Source organism: Malurus melanocephalus, unplaced genomic scaffold (assembly GCF_030028575.1).
Source record: "Malurus melanocephalus ecotype Western Australia unplaced genomic scaffold, MMel_1.1 scaffold_60, whole genome shotgun sequence".
Taxonomy (NCBI): Eukaryota; Metazoa; Chordata; class Aves; order Passeriformes; family Maluridae; genus Malurus; species Malurus melanocephalus.
Window position 1 is genome coordinate 1986788 of NW_026623292.1, and position 26699 is coordinate 2013486.

The 26699-nt window shown below is 36.7% G+C and overlaps 2 protein-coding genes across 5 annotated transcripts in view; one reads left to right on the forward strand and one right to left on the reverse strand.

Annotated features, from left to right (window-relative positions):
• Positions 1-7804, forward strand: part of IRAK4 (interleukin 1 receptor associated kinase 4) — a 16975-nt gene extending 9171 nt beyond the window's left edge. For all 3 annotated transcript variants that reach the window (XM_057366152.1, XM_057366151.1, XM_057366153.1), the window contains exons 9-12: positions 630-813; positions 1589-1651; positions 3291-3449; positions 3570-7804. In XM_057366152.1, coding sequence (XP_057222135.1) covers positions 630-813; positions 1589-1651; positions 3291-3449; positions 3570-3602 — 439 coding nt within the window. In that variant the 3' untranslated portion in view covers positions 3603-7804. The remainder of the gene's footprint in view (positions 1-629; positions 814-1588; positions 1652-3290; positions 3450-3569) is intronic.
• Positions 7228-26693, reverse strand: TWF1 (twinfilin actin binding protein 1). Of its 2 annotated transcripts, none has more exons than XM_057366155.1 (9): positions 26645-26693; positions 23376-23453; positions 20614-20792; positions 19347-19442; positions 17362-17470; positions 12852-12973; positions 12503-12653; positions 11973-12094; positions 7228-10429 (listed from the first exon to the last, which is right to left on the reverse strand). In XM_057366155.1, exons 1-9 carry the CDS (start codon positions 26667-26669, stop codon positions 10259-10261), a joined length of 1053 nt encoding a protein of 350 aa, XP_057222138.1. In that variant the 5' UTR covers positions 26670-26693; the 3' UTR covers positions 7228-10258. The 2 variants fall into 2 exon arrangements, with proteins under 2 accessions (XP_057222138.1, XP_057222137.1); XM_057366154.1 differs by lacking the exon at positions 26645-26693 and adding an exon at positions 26176-26332.
• Between the last annotated feature and the right edge of the window lie 6 nt (positions 26694-26699).

The window sequence follows — 26699 nt, forward strand, 5'->3', positions numbered from 1 at the left end:
ACAGCACATACATTATTCTAGCAGGAATAAGTTTTTCTAGTGTTCTTTCAAGACAAGAACAAGAGTATTATTATTCATTTGGCACATGAATTTGTTGTGGTTGATGCAGTATTAGATTATAGGTATAAAAAACCTGCTTTTGTTAGTTCTGAGCAGAGATTTATATTATAARAATTATACTGTAATCTAGCACAAGTTGATCAGAGCAAAATATTCACTTTTGTCCCTCTTAAAGCCAAACCATAAACGTAACATAATTGGTCTTTTATAAGAAATGTTTGTGTTTGTTAAGTTTGGGGGTAGGTGTCTAGTTTTTTGGCTTGTGTTTTGTTGTTTTGCCTTTTTTTGGTGCATGCATGCATGCACAAGAAAAAATATGGATGGATCTTGCAGTCAGTTCTTCATTTATTTGGAGGAATGARTTTTGAAATTGAGCAACTTCCAACAAAACTAACATTTGTTATATGAATAATGCATAAGTATCTTCGCTTTCAAGATAGTCAAAATAGCAGTTTGCATTTGGTTACTAAAGAGTTACTATATACACATCTGTTATAAAACCTATTTACTGTGCTGTTTGGAAATTATCTTCTCTTTTTTGTTTTTCCCCTCCCTCCCCTCTCCACCAGTGCAAATATCTTATTAACTGATACATATGTGCCCAAAATTTCTGACTTTGGCCTTGCAAGAGCATCTGTAACATTCACACAAACAGTCATGACTGAAAGAATTGTTGGAACAGCAGCCTATATGGCACCTGAAGCTCTGCGAGGAGAGATAACACCTAAATCTGATATCTTCAGTTTTGGAGTAGTAAGTAGAATGTGGGAAGCAGTATATGACTTCTTTGTAAATGACAGGAGTGCACAAAATCAAGAATATCTGACATTAAATCATTACTCTGGTCTATAATTTTTCTTTTTCCCAATAGATGTTTTCTTAAGATAGTGTTTTTAAACTTCGATTGTTTTAAAATCATTTGAATATATTAATTTTCAGTGTGAAAGACCAGAGTAAAATAATTTTCCAAGTTCTAGCTGAATGTAGTTTGAAGTGGTGTGGAGCATTGTTTCTGCTTGCATAGTATTGCACAAAAGTGTAACTCAGGCTGAATAAGAAAATTCAAGGAAATGGTCCAAAATTATTGTTGTTTACTATATTCAACACCAAAAATACAGTGTCCATGTTGGATTTGCCTTAGAGCTGAGTRCTGAAAAGACATGAGCTTTATATTTAGAAAAATAATGAATCCATTCTGAATAGATCCAAGATCCTAATCACCACTGCCCACTTCCTTCATGGCTTTTAGTTCATGGGAAGGTGGGCCTGACACTATGTCTGAATGATTTGGAAATCCTTCCATCTTGCTGTGAAGGAACACCATGTAGAGTGAAAATAACTTGCATTGAAATTTGTAAGCCCCACTTATAATAAAAATTAAAATAAAGGGTGGAGCAACAACAGCAGTTAGTTGTATAGAAAATCTTTGGACAAACACAACCCTGGGAGCATTTGTTCCTTTTTGCAAAGGATATGCCAAGGGTTATTCTATGCTTCATTTTCTCTTCTGATTTTTTTTTCCTCCTAGGTCTTACTGGAAATAATAACAGGTCTTCCTCCAGTAGATGAAAACCGGGAGCCACAGTTGCTGGTATGTACTTTATGCTTTCTCCTCCCCTTACAATGCTCCAGGTTCACKTTCTATGAAATCGTAGTCAGTTAACAGGTTTTGAGACAATATGTCTCAAAAATGAGACAAATATGTCAACGAAATATGTAGTTGTGGAAACAGCTTTTATGTCAGTCTTTGTCTTAAAGAGGGGAGGATGAAACTGTTATCTTTGGTTGGTAGATTTGTTCAGCCTTCAAAGTCATCATCTATCTGATACTGGAATTCTTTGTTTTGGAACTGCCTATTGTGATACCATTGTGCTTTATTAGCATACTTCCAGATACCTTGATAATTCCTCATTCTCTGAAACATTTTGAAATGTTCACCTCAGTTGTTTCTTTATGGTTCTGTATCAATTTCCATCTTCTTCAACTTCACTAACAATTTGCAAGTACTTYGTGCTTTTAACCTTAGTAAAGTTTGAAATGTAAGGGCTTTTCTTGCAGAGGGAGAGGTAGGTTGAATTTTGTATTCTTTACTATTGAGTCAGTAAGTCAGTCTACTAATTAGGAAACTAATGTCTCAGAGCTCACTCTCTTGAATTTAAAACCTTACAAGGCCTTTAGCCTTTYATGTTGCTTAAAATTAAGTTCTGAACTACTTAATCCAAGGTTTTCCTAGAATACTTTTTACATAAAGATTGATTTATTCATTAAGTATGAAATAGCATTGAGGTCTGGATTGATTTTTTTTCCATATTGTTTAATAACAGATCACTTTCTTCCACAGCTTTAGGAATACCTGTGTATCATTAATAGTTTTTTTTGTCCTTCTAAACTCTTATCTTCTGCAGTAGCATAATAATTATCGTGTTGAGCTTGTAAACACTTCGGAGAACTCAGGCGTTTTGAAGTGGGCTTTTTCAGAGGCAGGATCTAATAAGGGATATGAAGTCTGATTTGACTRGTACAGTTTATCTTTGTATTGTACTTTTGCAAGCATAAAGAGAATGGTCAGCATCCTTAGCTTGAARAGAAAACTTTGAGGTAGTTTAATGTTGCTCAGCAATTTCAGACTGACCCATAGAGGAAGCCAGAAGACTGCCTCTTCTCATCGTCTCTTATTTATTCATTTATGCTTCCTCAAAGAGTATACGTGATTACAGATAACCCATTTCAAGTATGATGACTAAATCAGTCAAATTTAAAATTTGAATTAAGACTAGAAATTTCCAGTGGATACAGCAGCCACTGAGACTGGAGACAGAAGTTTAGTTTACAGTCATACATTCATTTACAGAAAGAGGCTTTAWAAAAGTGATTGAAAGAATTATATCAATTTAAGCTTGCATATTTGTGTGTTACTAAGTAAACATAAGATACTTTGTTGATTGTGCCTCTTCTCTAAAAAAAAAAGACAATATTAGACAATTGAGCCTTGAAGTAGGAGAAAGTTAAATCTGTATGATGCAGCTTAAAGAAATTTGCTTTATAATGTGTTAATTATATATATAATATATAATTATATATAATATATAATTATATAATATATATAATTATATATATGTTAATTATATATAATAAAAATGAATTAATAAAAATTACAATCAATTTATACTCTCATATGCTGTTTAGATACATAAAATGATATCTGCTCATTGGTTCAAATTCTCTTGCAGTTAAGTATAAGAGATGAAATTGAGGATGAGGAAGCAACTATTGAGGATTATGTTGATAAAAAGATGAGTGACTGGGATGTACCTTCAATACATAAAATTTATTCAATTGCTGATCGGTGTCTGACTGACAAAAAAAACAGAAGGCCAGACATAAAGATGGTATGTAGATTTTCAGATAAAAGGCTTTTTTGGGTGACTCTGTGTGTTTGTGTGTGTGTGTGTGTCACTTGTGTGTGGTTACAGTATCAGTTAATTATACTTCTGTCTGTTCTCTTGCAGGTCCAAAAGCACCTCCAAGAGATAAAAACTTGATAATGTGTTTCTTCTGACAACAAATGTTTCTGTAATGGAAYAGACACCAGTACCAAATATGTAATTAGTATTTAGTGCAATATTATCATCTTTTCTGCTTTCCAGACTTTTCTGTACAAAGTGAGGTGAGCTGTTGGCCTGTCAGCAGCTCTTTCACATATCCTTAGCCACTGGGCTCTTAACACAAGAACACTCTTTCTGTATTAACAAATTGCAGTGCTGGTACATCATCTTATCCCACAGCTTTTTAAAAGCATTTCCATATTAGAATTTATTTTAGATTCTTTTAATTTACAAATATCAAGTCTGCCTGCTGCAAAGGCATATGACTGTAATAGGGCAGAATGTTTTTTCTTCAAATTGATCAGGTACTAGACCATAGTCTATTGAAGACAAAACCATTTAATTGCTATAAATAGTACTTAAGTTGTCTTTTTGGGAAATGACAATGGTGTTACTCATTTAAAACAAGCTGCYACTTAGCATTTTAGCTTGAGAGTTCCTATTAGCATGAATGCCAGGTAGTGTTAGGGAATGCGATTATTATCAAAAAGCCTTATGGGCATTGGTTGTAGTCAAATAAATGCTGCAAGATGATTTTTAGGTGTTTTTTTTCCTTTCAAGGATTCCTGAGCAAARTAATTATCTTGCTGTGCAGATGCATTTGCACTTCAAATGCTTTTTACAGCAAACTCAATGATGACAAATCATTTAATTTTTACTCAGAGGAAAACTCTTTGCTACTTTGACTATTTTAAGAGAGGATTGAGTATTTTTAGTACTTTAGGAGAGGATTCCATATGGATTATAAATACAGATGGTTACTTTTCTTAAAGGGGTCAGAATAATGATGTTAAGACCAATTCTGCATTTTACTTAGTCAAATAATTAAGCTATTTTATATATATATGTATGTATGTATATTAACTAAATACAGAACTGGACTTCTAAAAGTATAACATGGAAAGCTTTTTAAAATAGAAACATTAAAAGATCAAAGCAGACTAAAAATGGAATGGAAGTGACTAGTAACATTCCAGGTACCTTGCAGTAAGTATGAACCATTGTAAATGAAGTTATTTTCATATAAACTCATTTTGCACCTCATGAATTTTCTTAATAGCTTAGGGATGGGAAAATAGTCTGGCCTGCAGTTAAATTTGAAGGTCTGTGATTATGTGTGACTTCATTCAGGAAGATATTTCTTGTTGTGGAAAACATGGGATTTCTAATTTACTGATATCATTAAATTTCTGGCTATTAACTGATTTTGTATTGCCTTTTCAAACTGATAGCTTAATTTAGAAAAAAGGGTCTACCCAATGGCTTCTAGCTTTATTGAGTATAAATTGTAAAAACTTTAACATACRTGAAAACTCTGCATTGTTACTTCTTTCTGCTATTAAAATTTTGAGCCTTAGAAATAATTTTCTGTTAATAACATTATGCTAATCTCACTGCATGGAATAAAGCTGTGCAGCTCTGAATTTGGGTTTGTGGAGAAAAAAGCTGCTATAAAGGTAAATCAGAATAAAATCTGCTAACAACATTCTTCAGTTTTAAGCATCTTCAACTGTTATGTGAAGGTTTCTTATTAGATCACATCTTGTTTTCCTATTGCCTGGAGCTGAAATACATCCATAATGTTGTCCAGAAGTGTGTTTGCTGTAGTGACTCCCTGGTCAGTTCTGTTCACCCGTAGTGTGGTAGAACATTTCTGTTCATGCACCAACGGTGATGCTTAAATGTTCGGAGAATCTCAGCTACAAGGATGTGAGTTCCATTTAGACCATTATTTGCTGTGCTGCTCTCGGCAGTGAGGTTTTGGCAGTAGTTTCCCCTTTTTCACTGAAAATTAAGCCTGTTAGCTACTSTTTAATACAATTTAGGAAAAAGTTTTGAACTTCTTTAGTATTATTCCAGCAAGGAATGAAAAAATTRTATGAGGTGTTAATTAGGTAAAAGTAGCTAACTTGTGGGAACTATTTTTCTTTTAATACACAGGGGGCAAGGAGAAGAAACTTCCCTTTCCCACCCCAGATTTTTTATTTAAGTCTTCATATGGTGAAGTCAGTATCTACAGACACTAAGAGGGGATAAGAGTAGCTACTTCAGTTTCCTTTGTTCCCTGCAAAAACATTAAATGATGCTAGAATGCATTCTTTTTTGTGCTAATTACTGTAATAAGGCTTTCTAGGACATAAATCAATAACTTGAGTCATTTAAGGTATTTATAATGGGATTATCCGATTTCATRAAACTGCAGCTGAGAGAAATAGAGTACGGTTCCTGTTGGGTGAGGAAAGCTCCACATGGGACAAAGCTAGGGCTAATCTGGCTCACCTCCATCCTGTCTCAGCAGGGAAGATGCTATGGAGGGTAACAAGATCACTGTCCTCAGTGCAAGAGCCAACCTTTTACACATAAGGATGTAGAGAACTGTGACATAAAGCAGTTGAGTCACCCAGAGAAGGATGGATTAATGAAAAATAGCAAGAATGATTCACTGCAATTCCAAGATTTAGAAAGCAGTAACATTATGAAAGCAAATCATAGTGATCCAAAGAAAATTGCCTTTTTAAGAGAATTTCATAAAAGGGCAACAGTTCTCCCCTTAGCTACAGCAGGAGTAACRGAATGTCTTTTACAAGCCAGAGCAGAGGTGTCTGCACAGCCCTGGGGCCAGGATGAGCCATGGGTGGCTGCTGAGGAACAAAAGCAAGAACAGGATATATATCTAGAGATAACTGCACTGGAATACAGTGGCTTTGTGCAGTTTGCAGCTCACTAACTTTGCAAAGGATGAAGATCTTCTGTAAGTTATTAAGACTTTTGAGCCAAAACACCAGACACAGTAGTTTGTATTACTGAAATGGGAAATACCTAATTTTTTTATTTGGGTGTTCCAGCTGGGAGTTTATTTACCGAAAGGCAAATTAAATTGCTCCTGATATTCATGGTTACATAGAGGCCTAGCCTATTCCCTCCTCTTACCTTGTTGCTGTTCTGTTACAGCTCAGACTGTAGATAGCATTTGGCATTAAAATTATTCCCTGAAATACTGTTCACATCTTTAAATTTTCYTATTTCAACTGTGAAATTGCTTCATCACAAGTATTTCCCCATGGGAATGTGTTGGCAGGACAATTAAGAGAAAAGCCAAACCAGTAAATGTTCYTTTCAGTTTCAAATTTCAGGACAACAGGCGGTCTTCAAGCAAATTATTTTCAGTTTAGACAAAAAGTCATTAATGGAACAACACAACTTGAGCAGTTTTATTGTAGTTCATGCTGAGCAAGTAAGATAGAACTGTTTAATCACCAGTCAACTGCTTCTGTGTTTTAAAAGGATAGAAGAATTTTTTGATGGGGTTTAGTACTGGAAGCACAAAAAGCTCAAGGGAAGAACGCCCTTGGTGGTGCTTCCATAAGGCAACAGGAAAGTAGCTGTTTCTAACAYAGTGATTTTTCTCTAGTAGCATAAGCCAGGAATTCTGTTTCTGCTCATCTCCCTCCTTATACCCTGCAATTACTTTCTAGTCTCATGAGAACTTCCTGTTACACATTCTGATGTTAGACTATAGATCTTTGTTAGAGACTATGAAATGATTCAGACAACACCAAGCTAAAGCATCAATCTTTATTTATAAAGCAAATTACAAAATAGATAAGGTAAACTTAATTTTAGCATCTGAAGTTGTCTTTCATTGAATACATAGACACAGTAAATCAAAATTTTTTTTATCAATGTGTTTATCTTAGCAACAGAGCAATTATTACCTTGATTAATTTAACTTTTGATAGGAGTGTTTTAAAAGATGAAAATCTCCCTACCTTGCAACATAAACATTTATTAAATAATTACCTGTCCTATTAATTAACTGTTTAATAGCTTGTGAGTTAACTACAAGCAGCTGCATTGCTTTTGGGCTTTACAAAGGCCAACAACAATTTGATTGGACACTTTCAATTATTTAATGACCAGAGACAGTTAAAGGAGCAACTCTGATTAATGCCCACATTTTGTGCTGGCTCTGAACATTCATGAACAGAAGTAGAGGCAACTATGTAGATGTAAATGTGATAGGTCTTACAAAAAGAACTGATACTTCTTATTGCTATCAGGAGAATAGCTGTAAGATGCCTGAAGAGCCAGCCAGCAGTGCAAGACTTCATACAATTCTCATTTTGGGAAAGGTGAGGGGGAGACATGCTCAGGACATGACTGCTGGCTGGGCARGGGTTTGTATACCCACATAGAATATTTTCACATAAGATAATTTACAATGTCTGGTTTGGGCTGAACTCTAAAGCAGCTCATCATAAACGCTCTTGCATAATCACTTAACCAGCTCTCATCATCCTCCAGATTAAGTTTTCCATCTTCTATACTTATCCACCTAGGGCAGGATTACAAAAAAAAAACCAAAAAAAAACCAAAACAAAAACCTCCAAAACAAACATTCAACAAAACCCCCCCAACATGCACACAACCATATCAGGTCAAACTGTTCAATATTTAAAACATTTAGTATTAAGAAGTTGAACTTTACTGGCTCAAGGAAGTGTAAAGATGTAGTGTGCATTCTTGCTATGGCTGGCGCATGGGCAGGAATACTGAATTCAAACAACCCTCTAGCAGTAATTTTTGACTGCTATACTCCTTAAAACCAAAACAAAAACTCCAAAGTGAACTAGGTGTGTTGCAAAGATTCTAAGTGTMTCTAAAAATACATTTAATTACAGTGTATAATGAGCTGCACATACAGTAACTGTATTTGAAAAATGACACTTGCCTGACGCATAGTACAGAAAAAAAAGGTCAAAGACCAGCTCCAGGGAGAAGGCAAGAGGCAGGAAAAGAACACAGGAGCTAAGGGCAAGCAGGAGATTAGTTGAGGACCAAGACCTATTGAATTGGACTGATGTAGTGTGTAAAAATTAAATGAAAAAAGCTGAAGTGTCAAATTGCTGCTGCATATAAAAAAAACCACAGTAAAACCAACTATTGCAATCTTCACATTATATAGTGCAATCTCAGATGTCAGCAACAAGCTAGTATCTCCAAACAAAATAATAGATACCACAATTTTTATCAGGAACTACTAGTGTCAAAACATTATTCCCTACAAAACTAGGTTAAAATCCATCTTCCACCAGCTTAACACACAATTCAGCTCTGTAATGAGTACATCCAGCAGCTGTGATAATATGCAATGAACCAAGGCTGGCAACTCCCATGTAGCTTTAAAAAAACCCAAACCAGCAAAACTCAAAAACTGCAAAGGTTACATAGAAGACACTAAAAAGCAAATCCTCACTGTGAATATAAACTATTCACTAGTATTTGCCTCATCACACAGTTTTAAATATTTAAGGTCACCCAATACTCAATTTCCACATCTAATTATTCCTTAATCCACTTATTAAAATAATCTATTTTTCCTCTTCTTGTTAAACACATTACTTACAGTTCAATCAAGTTTAGACTATTCTGCCTGATTTTAGTATTTTGAAGAAGGGAAGCAGGGAGGAAAAAAAACGCAAATCCTAACCAGGTGCTTGCTGCCAGCAGTTATTCAAGACCTAGCTGGATTTAAATTACAGATGTAAGTTACTACTGAAGTTCAAACATTTAGGAAAAGTGATTTTTAAGAATACCTTGAAAGTTAAAATTGCAGTTGATATTGGAAACACACTAGGATCTCAAGGATAACTCACCATTATGAAGCAAGACTATTTCAATTTTTACTGATCTTACACTTTTTTAGATCTGAGTGCACAGATAACTAATTATTTATTAGATACTTTAGGCATATTGTTCTGAAAGCAGCTCCATAATCTACTGAGTATACTAACTCATGCACTTTTAATCACCTTTTACTTGGTCATTCAGTACCTAATATGTAAGGCTTATGAGTGATTCAGAAGTCTGGAAAAACTATGGGGTTTTATGTCACATTTCTTCATAAGATAATCCATGAAATTAGTTACAAATTTGAGATGACCAAGCTTTTGCCTAGGAAAATGTCCAGCTACTCCTGAATACTTACATTACTTGAAAAATAACTGATTTTAGTTTATCTATTCCATTACAAAAAAAAAAAAACAACAAAACCACAAAACCAAACAACGACAAAATCCAACAATGCATCCTGTCAAAACCCAAAGACAACCTTCTATTTTACTATTTGTAGTTCTTAAGTGCTACAAAGAAAAATTAAGTTTTAATTGGGACAATGCTACGTAGTCCTTCATCTCTTCTCACATGTTAAGTCTTACAGGTTTAATAAWCTACACATAAGAACACAGCTGTGACTTACCCACAGAATACATGAGCTCCATAGTCTTATGTCTGCAAAGTTTATGATCACATATACAGCTATTAAATAATGGATTCTAAATTAAAATAAAGGGGCACTAGCTTAGTTTTTCTCTTCTAGCTTTAAAATAATTATCTCTTCTATATGTCATAAAACATGGTCAACAAATAGAATCATGTAACAATATAAAAAGTGTTGAGGTCAGAAAAGAGAAGAGTAAAAAGAGCTTTTTTTTTTTTTCCCTAGCATCTATGAATGGAATGATTTCAGTTCATTAACAAGAGCCAGAATTTCAGTTCTTACTGTAACACTATAACAAATACAAAGACAGTTTCTAATCACTAGGTGTTTCAGTCTCTGCTGGACCTCTAATCAGCCTTCGTATTCCCCTCTTCCCCGCAGGACCTTTTGGTTTAGCAAAACTCTGTTTGTAAGCATGTTGTTTTGGATGTACTTCTTCATAAAGAAAGTCAGCAGTTAACTCATCACCATCATCTATTTCAATCTGGCAGCAAAGAACAACATACTCATTAAATTCAAAAACATTTACAAATTTCGCTAAAACTCAATATTATATTAAAACCATATGTGCAATGATGTTCAAAGTTGAGCATGAAAAGTTCCCCAACTTGCACCTAATACCGTGAGAAATCCTGGACAGTTTTTCTGAGAATCCCCTTTATTCTTAGCAGTAGTAAGTGTGACTTAATCATTTTCCTGAAATGTAGCACAACTACACAGTACAAATAGCAAGGATTTTTTTTTGTCCTGTGCTTTAGCACAGTTAACTAGGAGAACATATTCCATGTGAAACTAGAACTTATTTACTCTTGAAGTATTTACACATTTTAAGAATCTAAATTTTTCACTGCTTTGTTTACATGCAATAACATGCTTTAAACACTAACTGTATTAGCAACATGCACACATATTGTCTCTTGATAAAGACATGGAAGAGAATAAATAAGCTTATATTATTAGCTGCCTACTGCAACTCAGCAAGTATTTAAGTATTTAGCAAGGAAAAGCTGAAACAAGTTTAATGAATAAAATGGAGGGGAGTGTTTTAGTTTTCATAATCTACATGTGTGAAGCTGAATAGAAAGAAAATAGTGTTCTCAAGCAAAACTCCACTGTTTTAAATTTCAGGAATTTAGAATTCAGAGAAATGTTTTGGCCCTGCTCTGTGGAGCATTCAGCACTTCAAGCCCTGCCAACCGTAACACTTGACAGACTTGCCAGCCCCAGTTTTGCTGTTCCAGTACATGCTTCAGAAATTTGTCTACAGGAATTTTCAAAAGTCACATGGTGGGTGCATTTATTTTGTTGCAGAAAGGCAATTTCAGAAAAATAATTACATACAAAACCACATAGCAATGATCTACTTAATTCATGTCATCTCAGTAAAAATGGTTAGTATTAGCTCCTCTATTTTTTAGGTAAATATAATCTCCACAGACACTAAGCTTCCGCAAAAATTTTAAGAAAGTAACCATAGGTCACAAGTGGATCACTTCCATAGTCTCTGCTCAGGAGGTGAAAAGCAACTTTTGCATCACAGTAAAATCTATACAGTGTGAAAAGATCGGCTTACTTGCAAATGCTTTTTTTGCCCCATCAAGGACTCCTAAGATAGCAGTTCTAATTTCCAGGACTGCAGCTAGAAATGATTCTGAAAATCCCTACATAACTTTGGCTTTAAAGGAATTTAGTGTTCAACAACAGCAATGTGTTGTGCTCCAAAATATGATACAACTTTGAGTAAGAAATCATATTAATTCTCTTCAAGTCCTTCAGAGTACTCTCCAACACCTCCTTGATGCACAAGGATTTGTTTTTTCAAGACATGAAAGCTTAGAAATTATGAAACCGAGTAAAACTTCTATGACTTAACTTTTTATCTATAGCTACATCAACAATTTTTTCTTGTTCAAGACAAACTAAGTTACACAACACTTTCAATTGTTTAGACAAGGTGATGACAGAGACAGTTACAGTTTTTCATTAAGAAAGGAAGAGAGGGAAGGAGAAAATACCCACACACTTACCTTTCTAACTATCTGCATCCACAACTGTGTTTCTACAATTTCCAACAATGGACTTTTGCAACTAGAGTAGAGCATTCGTTCTCGTATACTACAGGTATACCCTGGCATTGAGTAGATGAAAACTGTAGGGAAAGAAAACAACACCACAAATCAGACTATAATTACACTCCATCAAAAGCTGTATCATAAAATAATTTATAGCAGAGAGGTATTGGAAATCAGCTATGCAATCTGAAAGAGAAAAACATAATGCCATTCTGATGTTTTTTCACTTCTGCAAGTGTTTTATTTCAAACAGGGGATAAGAGAATGGCTGATACCTGTATGTTTTTACGTTTATGGGTGTTCATAATCAAAAGGRATAGCTCACTACTTTCCAAAAATAAGGGCTCTTCTTCACAAGTTCACAGTTTTTCAGTCAAATTACTCTGAAATTTCTGATCATGCTGACACATTTTTCTCTCTGCCTTAAAATTCCTACAGAATTTGAAACAAGACAATGAAATTTCATATAAAAATTTTTCTCATACTTATGGATTCCAGATAGTCTCCTTCATGTGTGTGCTTATAGAGGAAAAAGTGGTAACGTGCAGCATCCTTTGGAACTCTTTTTGGCAAGTCCTTAAGTTCAGTATCAAGTGTGTTGGCCAAAATAATAGTTTCATTTTTCATATCAATTTGCTGTAAACAAAGCAAACATGAACATAGTTAATACACAAAAAGCAAACCAGAAAACACAACAGGATGTAAAAAAGCTTGAATTATTCTAATTCAGAAAGGTAATTTATCAGCATACTATACCAACACACATTGTTTAATATGTGGGTAATCTATTTCATATCCATTATTAAAAAAATAATTAAAATATTTTATACTTGCCAGTTGTACATAATTGAGTTTCTTATTTTTCAATTTCTCCAGAGCCTGAATAGCTTCTTTAGCAATGGGGAATGCTACTCCTTGCAATGTTTGATGCTTGGTGTCTACACCAACATCTGCCTGTACCTGGAACACAAGTCAGCTGAGATGTTAACAGAAACCTTTGCAGAATTCATTTGGTTTCATACAATGACTGTCAATGCATTCCACATGGTCACACATAAGAGTTAGCAGGAGCTATGCCAAAATTAAACCACCCCAAGAAATCATATATAAAAGATTTGCATTTTTAAATTAATAGGTCATGTTTGTTTGCTAGCCTGAAAAGTTTCATGTCTCTGAAATAGCTCTGCTTACCAGAGCAACAAAATCATCAAGTGTCACTTGAACTTGTGGTTCAAGTGTCAGTGAAGAAGTTCTAAGTTAAAGTATGGTATAGAGACACAATAATCCAGGAAGCAAAACCTTSATTTTCATATGCTGTGTTATACTTTTGAACTGACAATACTGCTTATAAACTTCATTATAGCCTGAAACTTTTTAGATTAAAATGATGATGTGATTTCTAGGGGGTCAAAATTTTTGAAGGAAGAGAGAAATTATGAGACAAACTGATCTTCTTGAAGGAAAAGCTACTACTCTCCCTCCTGCTTCAACACGTGCCCCCAAAAAGTTTATACCAAAATCAAAGCAAACAAAACAAACAAATAAAATCTTGATTTCTTACTTCTAGAAGGTCTAACATGAAGTAAAAAAAAAAAAAAAAATCCAGGACAAGCTACACAATTGTTCATAATCCAGCTATGTTAGTGTCAAATTGAGAGAAAAGAATAGTTATTTTAAAGCCCTTTTTCAACAATTTATGTTTCTCTTAATATGCATGCAATTTCTCTTTAAATGAGCTCTGGCCTCCAGTCTTTTCCAAATACTAGCTTTTGAATATTTTCACTTCCTTTTATAGTTTCACAATTACATTTTACATTGGTTATGAAGCTGCAAAAGTCAAATAAGTGCAGCAAATGGAAAGTGTGGGCCTTAAATCTATCAACTAGAAGATGTGCAGCTTTATTAAAAAGAGGTGTTAATGAAATATGAAACAAACTGATAAAAAAAACTAAAAATAAATATATGTCTGGCAACACTAAGTTATACTTCACATTTTAAAGAACAGCTTGTCAGCAACAAGAAAAGAGGAAAAGAAAACAGGCAGAGAGCTTACTTTTGTCCAAAGGCTGATAAATTTATGAACAAGTTTATGGAAAAAAATATTTTGCAAAATATATATCTGCATAAAAGCCTAACTGACAAATGTAAAACAGGTATCACAAAAATMATAAAATACAATAAAATGCCATATTCTAGAAACCATATTAAACTACAAGTAGAAAAGGAATACTCCAAACTTAAAAATAGCTTTGAAGTGTGTAGATGAASAAAGTAACTCAGTGTAACTCCAGGTATAAGAAAATGAACAAAACCACCAAAGTCACTTAAGAATATTTAAATTCACACCACTAAGATTTAGCTAGTAATGGCTGCTGAGAGGTGGATAAAATGGCAGATGAAATTTCCTGTGAATAAATGTAAATGAACACAGGAGGAAAAGAACCCTCTGCCTATATGGTGATGGGGTTGAGCTAGCTACTACCATTCAGAAGAAAGACCTTGCAGGTCATTCTGACTAAATCTAAAAATAACAYGCAGCAAAACAAAAAAAAACCCTGAACACTCCCCACCCAAAAATGAAATGTTATAAATAGTTAGAGAAAATGGTAGAGAACAGAAACACATCATTACGCACTGTAGATATCAGTAACATGCCTGCATCTTGAATACCACATGCAGATCTGGCTTCCCCATCCCTCCATCTCATAAATTATATAGCAGAACTGGAAAAACTGCAGAGAAAAGTAAAAGGATCAGAAGTAYGGAGTGCTTTGTTTAGGAGGCAGAACTACCCATATTAGGACTCTTCAGCCTGGAAGAGACAACCAATAAGGAATGCAACAGAGGTCCATGGATGTAGAATCATGGGATAGCTGGGGTTGGAAGCATCCTTTAATGGGTATCTAGTTCAACCCCCRCTGCAGTAAGCAGTGACATCTTCAAAAGATCAGGTAGCTCAGAGCCCCCTCCAACCTGACCTTGAATGTTTCCACGGATGAGGCATCCACCACCTCTCTAGGCAACATCTTCCAGTATCTCACCCCACTCATCATGTTCCTACCTAATCTGAACCTGCCCTGTTTCACTTTGAAACTATTCCCCCTTGTTCTACTGCAACAGGCTCTGCTAAAAAAATCTGTCCACTTATTTTTTGTAAGTCCCCTTTAAGTACTGAATGGCTACCAAGATTTCCCTAAAGCCCTCTCTGCTTTAGGGAAAAACCCCAACTCTCAGCCTTTTCTCACAGGGCATATGTTCCAGGCCCCTGACCACTTTTGTGGCCCTCCTCTGGACCTGCTCTAACAGGTCCACGTCTTTCCTGTGCTGAATACTCCRGAGCTGGATGCAGTGTTCCATATGGGATCTCACCAGAGCAGAGCAGAGGAAGAGGAAGAGAATCACCTCTCTTTACGTGCTGGCCACACTTTTGACACAGCCCAGGAATACAGTTGGAATTGAGGGATACAGATGGCTTTATCTGAGGGGAGGGGGATTGACTTAATGACTCTTCTTTGCCTTCCCCACMCTATCTGTAGGGGGGACTCTAGAATAAACTAGAGATTTTAGAGAGCAATCAGTGGTTCTTTAGATAGTACTTTGTCAAGTACTGTGGAAAATGCTGCCACAAGCTGTGGCCAACAAAACCTTTACAGAAACGACAAGGCTAGATGATGGATGCAAAACCCATTAAGGAGAGTTATATAGTATGATGTCATATTTTGTGCAGGAAGAGCCCTGCCTGCAAATGTTGAGGCAACAGAAAAGTGTTGAAGGTAATTATGGCTTTCTTGCCCTGCTCTTACATCCTTCCTAGATTTCTGCTGTGGTTCACTCAAGGACTTGACAACAGACTGGGTGATCCTTTGACCTGGCCCAGTACAATATTTCTGAGGGTAATTATAAAACAATGAACATGTGGAAAACTTCTTAAAATCAGAAAGGTTTTCTTTTTCTAATTCTAATTACAGGCTTTATAACAGTGGAAACAATGAGGAGAAAAATGATGTAAGTTAATGTATTGTGAGGTGTTTCAAACAAAGCCAAAATGCCACCAATCCACAGTTTATGTGTCTCTGAAAAGCACAGCTATTGCTGCTGAAGTTTCATAATAATGCTTAAAGTCTTGGTCTGCATGAATCAGCTGCTAAACACATTTTATATAGTGMGTACACTAATACCAGAAAGTGATCATTGATCCCACGGAAGTTTTACATTCATTATTGTTTTTTTAAAAAAGCTGATCAAGTAAAATGCAGTGTTTGATGATGGTGAATGCATTTCTGCATTGAATTAAAATCAGACATGAAAACTAACAAAAGACACCAATGGGGAAAAAAAATCAATAAACAACAAAGTTGCAGCAAAAGCACAGTAGAGTGAAAACATAAGAGAAGACACACAGCTGTATTTAACACAACAGGTGCCTGGTATCCAGCTGCAGAAATATATCATGCTTCAAACATATGTACCACAGCTCTAATATCCAAGTCTAAAGAACAAATAAGATCAGCACATGACCTACTTCTGAAAACATCTGAAACAAACAGAATACAAATGAAGGAAAAATATTATAAAAAGAATCCTCTGAAAGTTTTCAGTCACTAGCTAGCTAGCAATCAACAATTTTTTTTTGGTTAAAGGCATTTGTAAGAGATTTTTCTAAAATGTGTTTGGAGCATAAGCAAATCAGTCTCTTAAAGAGATTAGCTATTTGGTTTGGATTTCTATTTTATTTTTATTGGAATCCACTTCCTCTCAGTCATAAAGACAAGGCACTGGTACTGGAAGCTATGTACCTTTCCTCTAAAAATAAGGCTGCTGAAATAGTCCTGGAAATCATCCACTGCAATAATTGCTATTCTGTGTCTTCTCCAGCATTTCTGCCACCGTGGGAAATGCATGTGCACAATGATTGAGGTTGGAAGACATAACTGTAGGTCACCTTGTCCAACAGCACTGCTCAGTCAGGGCCACCTAGATCCAACTGCCCACTTCTCAGTCCAAACAACTTTTGACCACCTCCAGGATGGAGAGTCCATAACTTCTTTGGTCACCCTTCACAAAGCACATCCAGTGATACTGAAAGCTGAAGTTGCAACAAATAAGCTGTGCAGCTGCCAGACCACTAGGCCTTTCAAAGACAGAGATCATTCATGCCATTTCAGTTCCAGCCATCATCATCCTGCAGTTTCAACCAATGAGAATTACATTTATATTCTCATCCACTCACACTTTCTGAAACTTTCCATTTTCTGTTCTGCCATTTTGTACCCTAGAAAGACATTTCCCTACAATAAATTTGTAACTCCACATCATTTCCCAYTCATGCTTGAAAACATTTAAGGTACCTCTTTAATCTTAATTTGTCGAAGTTCCTCTTCTGCTGCAGTCAAAGGTGCAGGGGAGGATTGTGATATCAAATATTTTTTATATCCATTCAGTGAAACATCATCCTGAAAGCACAATATCAATATATATCAGTTTATTTGACAATAGAACTTTTCTTCAAAGATTTTCTAYGCAGCATTGCAAAAAGTAGTTGTCTTCAATACAGTTGTGATCATTTTATTTGAATATTCCAGTATTCCACTATCTTGTTTCAGAAGCCCAGAGGTATCAAAGTTAATACAAGTGAATTAGCAGGTAGGACCACAACAGGGTTCCACCAGGATAACAGCTGGTTGCAACAAAACCATCCTTAGGTTTAACAAAATAAAGACAAAGTAACCTGCTGGATGTTGACCATCAAGATTCTGAGTGAGATTAGCAACTTGAACACCTTGAAGAAGTCGTGATTTTCACATGGATGAACATTAAAAGTCAACTACAATTATGAAGTTCATAAAGGCACTGAAACCCAAAATTTAAAAATATATAAGCTGTAACATAATGAGCCTGGAAAAAGTGAGTTATATCAATGATATCCTCTATGTGTCCCAAGTCCATTCTGACACAACAGTAAGACAGATGTAATGCTCCTTCCYTGAGACTGAGATAAAAGCTCAGACTTGTAGAGCTAGATAAAAATTCCACATTTTGCAGACTGCTAATGGTTTGGTGCAAGTGGTGGTGAGAGACTAGTTGATTGAATAGACAAGAAAAAAATAACCTCTATCAGTAAAACCTCTTAGCAACTCAGTTATCCACTTCCCTAGAACACAGCCTCTCCAGAGAAGTTTTACATGTTCGTTAGGATAATGAAGTCTCCATGACAGGTTAATGCTGAATATAATGAATTATTTCTCAGTGAGCAGCAAAATTATTAGCCTCATGTCCACCACAATAGCCCATCTCTCTTTGACAGCTTTTTTCCCCACTACAATATCCTCTACTCTTCCTCAAACCCCCCAACTCAGTCCATTCCTTCAGCATCAGCTGCTGTGTCAATAGTGGCAGTACTTTGGTTTAGATTTGTTCAGATGAACTGATTAACAGGTCAAACGAAAAATAACTGCTGCAGTCTCTGCTGCAAGAGGAACAGGGGAATTATGAGTCTCTAAGTAATCATCAGTTTTCATGAAAGCTATAGGAATTCTTCATTTCTGAGAAGTCTAATTTGTATTTCTTTTAACACTGGCAACAGATTTAAAAAGACTGACTGTTGTCTGCCTGACAAAACAGGGATCACAACAATRTAAGACTTATTTCTCACAGAAACTAAGGTTATAAAATAGCCCTRTACTTTCTTTACAGCACTTACAGACTTTTCAACATCCCTTAGACACCTGCTAATTTATACATGCACCTTCCAATTATCTTACCAGGAGTGAACAGTCAACTATTAGTATTYTCTTTGAACAAATCAGTAGCTACAAAACTTCTGTTTCTCTAAGTTAAGAAGCTGACAATCATACACATTAGTTACATTTTGTGGTCAAATTCTAAAGAACGGACAATTTCATATCCTTAGTTCAAGAGAAAAACATTAGTTTTCAGGTGTTAACAGCTTACAGATCACCATTCTGGCCCATTTCTGATTCAGAGCCATACCTCCAAAATGGTTTGTGCATACCATTGGCCTGGAAATTAATGTTCCATCTTTTAGTGGATTCATGTTCATGCCATRAGATTAAGAGACACGCCTTCTATTTTTACGTTATTTCATTTTCATAACCATTTAAAGCAAGGACTTCTAAGGCTGAAGATGTTAACTACACTAAGTAACTTGTTCAAATGAGATTAAATACACTTTAACATTGGAATCATGCACATAGCTTTTAAGTCCTTTTTCCTTAATCCAAGAAGAGCATAAACAACCCACATTCATACCAATAACATCAGCTGCTATATCTAGTATTTAAAGTCAGCATCCTGACTTGAAAAACATACCTGTACTGTCCCAAATACTTCATCCTTAATATGACCACCTCCAAATTCTTTCTTTAGTGTTGCTCGAGTTGCTGCATACAACATTTTTTGACGAACCTAGCATATAACAAAAYAATGGGTTTTTGGTTTCTTGGTTTTTTTTTTTTAATTTTGCTATACACAGAGAATCTAGCATGTTGGTGTACCACGTCCATTAATGAACATCTTTCTTAAAGAATTTCAAGTGTTGAAATTGCACTATAAACTTGTAGAGCTCTGGGTCATGATACTTACACATGCTATTAAATTCACAATAATATGCATTATTATCAAAGTAATTGCAAAACTGAATTGCAGCTTTAGTAGGACTGTGAGCTTTTTTTAATGGAAAAAAATCAACATAATCTTTACTAATTTTAAGTGGGAAAAAAACACAATAATTTGAATCTTTTGTCACCTRATCTGTGTACTAATGGATATGACAGGAAAAGAGCAGACTGGAAATAACTCATTATTACTTTTGATTTGATAGCAATTCTTCCAGCTAGTTATAGTTCAACTACAGAATGGAAAAATCATATTTACTSCCTATTAACTTGTGTCTAACATAGTCACTTACTACTTTCTCAGCAGTCCCATCTTCCCACTTTATTTCACCATCATGACATCCTCTCCACAATAGTTCACTTTTTCCACGTAATCGTTTCCATGCAATTCAACTTTTGGTGTCTTATTATTTCCTAACTGCTAGTGAAAGCTGTAGGAATATTGGAAACCTGTACACAGTCTCCTAGTTTCTTCTAGATATCCTTAACTCTAACCTCAGTTCTCTCCYCTGCTCTCAAACCACTAAGAAGCAGTGTATTCTGTGGCACACCACAGATCCACGAGTGCCAGCTGGACAGCCAGCAAGCCAAACAGAATAAACAGCTTGAGCTCACACTATAATCCTTCTCTATATGAGCACCCATTAAGATTTCTGTCCTATATCCTTCCATGTATTTTCATCAACTCCTGACAGTAAGACAGACAAAAAGGACAAAAAAACTGTACCGTGTCTACCAGYCAGGCTGAAAATATGTTGGATCAGCTGTATTCCTTCTAGACCTAATGATTTGCTACTCAGTCTTCTTAAAGTAACATTTTCCYAGTTTTCTTCTGGGAATGTAGGGGAGGTTGGGGAATGCTCCATTCCTCTAATTCTTTTCCTTCATATCTTTTCATTCAGATCTAATGGTACTGTTGAAAAATCATCAACAACATGAAGCCTCTGATGACTGTTACTTACAGGAGAGTGATCAGGTGACCATGCAATGAAGATCCATTCATATCCTTGAGCATTCTGAGAATCTAATCTGTATAATATATAGCATGGTTGCTTGTCTTCAAGAAGGGGAAGGACAAAGGAATCATAATCCTTTTCCCATGATCCAACTGGCCGTCTAGAGGAGCCCACAACAAGCTGTTCTATAAACAATAACCAAAGCTTCAGGTTAGCAAAAATACCTCTCTGACAAAATCCACAATTGCACTAAGAAGTTAAGGGGAGACTTAATCTTTCAGAATTTTGTCCAGAAGAATGGAAGTAAAGAACAGTAAGTGTAAAAGCAGGTGAATTCTTACAGAAGCTGTGTATGTTCAAACCCTAACTTAATAAGCCAAATACAGATAGTTGAGAAATAATGTGCTGGTTGTCATCAAATTCTTTGATCTGAAGTGATATAACTGATAGTCTTTTTAGCATAACATACATAGAASGGAAATAAAAACTAAAACCAATTAGTTTATTTTTTATTYGGAGTACTTAGGTATAAATAAGAGTAAGCTTTCAAATTTTAGAGTCGTAATTGCTGATGCTCTTGTTATAGTGTTTTTGTACTCATTGTAAGGAGTCAATAACTCAATTATACACTGAAAAGAGTTTGGAATGAATATGCTTGCACTAATCACTAACTTGACTATGTAAGTAGATAAACCTCTTTCTAATACAGCTTCATAGCTATGGTCTCTGTAAATGACTGAGTTGTTTATTATGTATAATTGGCTTACATCTGTACAGAATACTTCAATGGTATTTAATTTTGTGAACAGCTGTAGCAACAAGATTTTTCTCTTATTTATACATCACATCTCAGCTTCCAAAGGGAAGTATTAGTATGCTGTCTTACAAATCTTTTACCAGCTTCCCAAGAAATATACACAAGTGGAATAGAAATACCTTTCTTAAATAGTATCCTGCAACAGTTTGAGGACCACCATAGTAGTTAGCCTACAAATCACCTTTTGAGGGTCCAGGACTTAATTTACAAAACTTCAGAAAAGAAGTACAACAGTACACAAATGCCACTACAGCAAAACTTCAAGCAAAGCACTCCACCAAAGTAACTCATGGAACATGAATAGCTCAGGGCAAAAGAGTTTGGCCCTTCTTTGAATTACATGCGAAGTACCTGAAGTAGTATACCTAAACCAAGAGCATTCAAAATGTATTTGCCAATTCTGAAATCTAGGTGGATTTATACCAAGTGGGATTTATGATACACTCAGAGRAACTTTATTGCCCAGCAGCAAATCTCTTCTCTTATTAACTCAGATTAGCAAAACTCAATTTGAGTGTTATCTGTTGGCTAAGGACTATTATCTGCTGCTGAAAGCTTCTGAAGACAGATGAGGCAACTGCCCTTCTTCCAGTATTCTGACAGTTTTTGAACTATGGAAAATAGTATTAAAGAATGGATTCTGCTTCTATATAGAGAGGAAATGCATATATCTATACCTATGTGTTTATATCTGTATATCTGTGTATGCCCAGGTATACAGACACACAAAAACAAAAAAATAGAGAACTAAAAMATCAGAGAATGAAAAAAATAGGGAATGAAAAATAGAGGAAGTCTTCAATTTGWGTCCTATTTCTAGGCTTCATTTCATATTATAAAGTAGCATATACACAAAATCATATTGTTTTGCCATGCTTAATGGGAAAAAAAMCCCAACAATAGTATGTCAGGATCTACCTTTTGCTACTAAGACTGTGTATCACAAAGTCCTGCCTGTAATTTTACGAATGCCACTGCCTTAAAGAAAGCTGTATTAAAATAWCAGAAGACTTCCTAAGAAAAGGAAACAAAAAGAAGGCAACAGTAGGTTACCCACCTGAAAGTATGTACAGGTAAATACATGTACCTCTCTCCAGCCAACAGATTTTTTGTGCACTGTAAATGGATTAAGTCCAGAACAAAGGACTCCAAAGTGGACAACTGWCATACTTGAAAAGATGGACTAAACSAGAAAGTGTCTTATATAACCAACCAACATTGCCATTAAAGAAAATAAAAGTAATTATATATTCTATCTTTCAAAGTTTGCAGCCTATATCCCTTGCCAAGAAGTTCAAAGATCAAATTCAAGTTTTGACAGAAATTATGTAATTTTCTATACATATATATATTTGCACATACATGTAGCAATTTAAGAAACACTTTTGACTTTGAAAATTTAAATAAAGTTCAAATTTACAAAGGTATTTTCTATGTAKCCAGTTTACTATTTAAACATCTGCTTTAGCAGGACTTTCTACATGCAGTGCTTTTATACTGATCCTGGTAAAAAAGGCAGATAAAATTTACAGCTCATCTAAGGTGAGCAATTGTTGTGCAAGACCTGATCTCTGTCTAATTAAAGTAGCCAGTGTCCAAACACTACACACGTGCAAATTTTCATTCCCTTTCTTTTCATTCCCTCTCTCATTCATACTCTTTAGTAAGAGATAAGAATAAATTTATTTATAATATCCATATGAAATACTCAGCAGCTCTTGGTAAAATATAAAATTATATTTGGGAGAAAAATTCAAATGGAAAAATACAGTGGCATTGTAGTGAAAAGCTCAGGATCACCAAAATTTAAATTTTACTTTCTATACATGAAAATCCATAGTAACATTAAGTTTTGCTGAGTTCTGTTTTTCAAACAATTGTACATGTAGATTATTAAAACAACCTGGAAAATATCTAAAAGAATCAGAAAAAAAAATACAATTTGACTAACCATTGTCAATGACTATTTTTAAAAGCCTGTATTGTCCATTTCTGGCTCCAACAAAGATGTCTTTAACACTTCCACTAGCTGAAAAAGAGAAAATAAAAGTAATCAAATTAGCACATTTCACTTCCCTAGAACAAAGAATATTCATGAGGGTAAGAACAACATCAGAAAAACGTACAACTGGCCCTTTGCTACAAAGTTGGACTGAAAAGCAACATCAGGAGTGATGCTCCTGCTATGCCGCACACTGTTCCAGCCACCAGCATGCCACACAAAGAAAAAAAAGGCAACATTACAAAACAGCCCTGCTTCCTAGCATACTTAATTATTTTCACCATTGGGAAAATTAAAGATGACATCATATCATAAATCTCAGGTTTCAGAGTTAACACAGCAACACAATAAAAATATGACACATCTCAAATTACAACAGCTTCACAAAGTCAGAAGACTTAGTACAAACTTTCAGACACAAACTTTACTCCTGCCAGGAAAACATTAGAGCTGGWCTGGCAAACATGATGGTCTTTCCTGAGAGCACCTTTCTGCAGAGTACCAGTGAAAGCTGTCATTCATTGCTCATCTTTCAAACCACCTTATCTCCTTCTATGGTTGATGACATTGTTCAAGCCCCTACCTATTGCAACAGGACAGCTTTATTGTGAATTTACAAAGTAACTAATTTTCACATGTTCCTAAATCACACTGATACTTCACCATAAACATGAGAGACTCACTTCCCTAAGCACACTGAAGGTCTGTGCTTGACTGGTGTGAAGACCATTCTTATCTCAACTGCTCTGCTAAATAATCCCAGTGCAAATCAGTTTAATGATACCAGAGACAGAGGGTTGTAAGGATTTACTGRAAAACATTTATTCTAAGCTGGTCCTTTAAGTAATTTCACAGCAGAGAGCATAGCACCAGCAAAACAAACATCAAACCAGGAAACAAATAGAATGGATTACTTATATCCAGGTTGAAGCCAAATGAACAGATGGTATCCCGGARCATTACTGCCCATTCCCAAAACATTTTACATTTATATCTATCCAGGTGGTGCCAGGCCCATCCTGAGAGTCTAAAATGGCATGTTAAAAGGTCATGTTAAAAAAACTGAACTGCATTCAGTTACCAGTTCAAACCCAGTTTCATCCCAGTTGATATCTTTCCACTAGCCAGTGCAGACCCTCACAGTAATTTGATGCCAGCTTTTCTAATCATCTCTGCTGGTCCTTACCATTCCATTGAGCAAGAAAACATTGTGCCATTTTCTAGAGCTTTTGGTTCCCCCAGAACATTTTTTGTCCCCTTTTTGTCTATTATCTTTTTGCTCTTTATTCTCTCATTTTAACCCTACATACCAAAACAAGACTAGAATACAGGTGCAGTCCCTACACCAATTCCAAAACAGCTCCTAAAAAAATATTTTGAAACACTTGTGAAAGCAKCTCACTACAAAGTGATCTATGGGGKTTTTCCCTCATAATGGTTTTGAAATTCTCAACAGTTATACTATTTTCTATTTAAACTTTCTGCGCAGCAGAGGACTACAGAATCAAAATTTGGGTGTATTTCACAAACATTGTACAGGGAACACTCTTTTAAAATTATTGAGAAGATTGTAGACCCATTTGATTGTATCTTCCCACATTTAGTGCATTCTGTGACTTCCTACGGTATTTATCTGCATTGGCCTGTTTAAAAAGTCCAGTCCTTTTAGCAACTGCCTGGTACATATCACTGTGCCCATGACTTCATTTCTGTTTTCAGAAAAAAGCAGCCCGTGCTGCCAAATCTTGTAATTGTTTATGAGTGACAGTAGCTTGTTTGTAGCCGAAGCCAGCAATGGCACAAGTAGAGTTATTCCTCTTCCAAATTGCAGAAGCTGATGGTTTGCTGCAAACAGGACTCCTGATTAGTGTCGGCTGAGGCAGGTTCCTGAAGGAAAGCGGTAGAGCTCTCTACAGCTCTCCTCAGAGGACAAATTACTCTAAAACACTAAGGAAAGCAGCAGAAGAGGTTTTGCCACTCTTTGTGCTTACAATAAGCAACAGAGTATTCTTCTGCTCCTCCCTCCTGCACCGCCAGGAGAACAAGGGATTAAGAGTTACACTAACAGGTTTCCCCAGACTGGGGAGGAAAAAAGTAAAAGCTATTTCAGGTGCGCCTCTAGSCTGAGAAGGGTTGAAGAACTTAAAACAAGAAGCTGCAAAAAAGATTGGCATGCAAAGGGAGGAAAAGAAGAGAGGGAAAAGGGTACAGACCACACGCAGCCAATGGACAAAAAAGGGCATAGAAGAAAAGCTAAGGGCTGTCGTGGCTGGGACAAAAGTCACCTTCAACAATAAATACCGGAGTGCAGGCAAAGTACATGGTACTAGTCACCGAACAGGCAGATTGCAGAAATCCAGACAGCAAAACCCGACCGCTCCATAATCCTGCTGTATAATCCCTGCTTAGCAATTCTGTGATTCAAGGGAACCCGCTAATACTGCGAAACAATACACTGTCTTCTTCTAATTGCTCCTCGCACCTTCCAAGGCCTGGAAACATGGGRAAAAAAGGTTCCCACATACTTTTCCCCCTTATGGCCTCCAAGGATGGGCTTTTTAGTGGACTCTTCCACGCCAGAGMTCTTGCTTCTCCCCAGGGCTCTCGCTTCCAGGGACCCGGCAGCGCCCCTCGGCATGTCCTGTGCTGTCCAACCCATTCCAAACTCGCTACGGCGACCCCGAGCTGGCGACAGCCCCCGGCTCGACGCTCACGGCCGCCGCAGGAAAACCGGCACTGGGGGAGTTACCTGAGCCCAGGCGGGCCCTCCCTGCCATTCATGGGGCTCTGCAGTGAGCACTTTCCCCGGGCGGGCTCCCTGCCTCTCCGGGGCGGGCAGGCGCGGTTCGCCGGCYGGGAAGACCCTGCAGGCTTCGCCCGACCGGGAACGGAGCTCTGGGTTCGACCCCGAGGAGCGGCGGCCGCCGGGGCAGAAAGCAGCAGCAGTTCCCCCCTCGCTCGTCCCCCCGCCGGCCCGCGGCGCAAAGGACGGGCTCCTCCGGCAGCGAACAAAGAGCGTAGCAGTGGGAAAGATCCCGCCGGGAATGGCCCGTTAAGMGCCCGCCACGGCCGCCTGCCCCCGCGCCGCGCCCGACCCGCGGGGAAAGGCGCTCCGCCCGCCTCCCGCCCGGCCGGCGGGGCTGCGGGAGAGACGGGGCYGACAGGCACGGGCAGCAGCGGGCACCGCGGAGCGGAGGTGCGGGGAGCTGCGCGGGTACCTTGGATGCCGGTCTGGTGGGACATGTCGCACCGCGCCCGGGCGCCGCCGCCGCC

What these genes read in the sequence shown, in the direction of transcription:
- TWF1 (XM_057366154.1), bottom strand. Translation starts at nt 26,203, where the DNA reads ATGGCAGGGAGGGCCCGCCTGGGCTCAG. An exon ending in AAGTATTTGGGACAGTACAG is followed by an intron (nt 17,471 to 19,346) that starts GTATGTTTTTCA and finishes TTGTGCTTTCAG; the next exon opens with GATGATGTTTCACTGAATGG. An exon ending in GGATGCAGATAGTTAGAAAG is followed by an intron (nt 10,430 to 11,972) that starts GTAAGTGTGTGG and finishes CTTTGCTGCCAG; the next exon opens with ATTGAAATAGATGATGGTGA.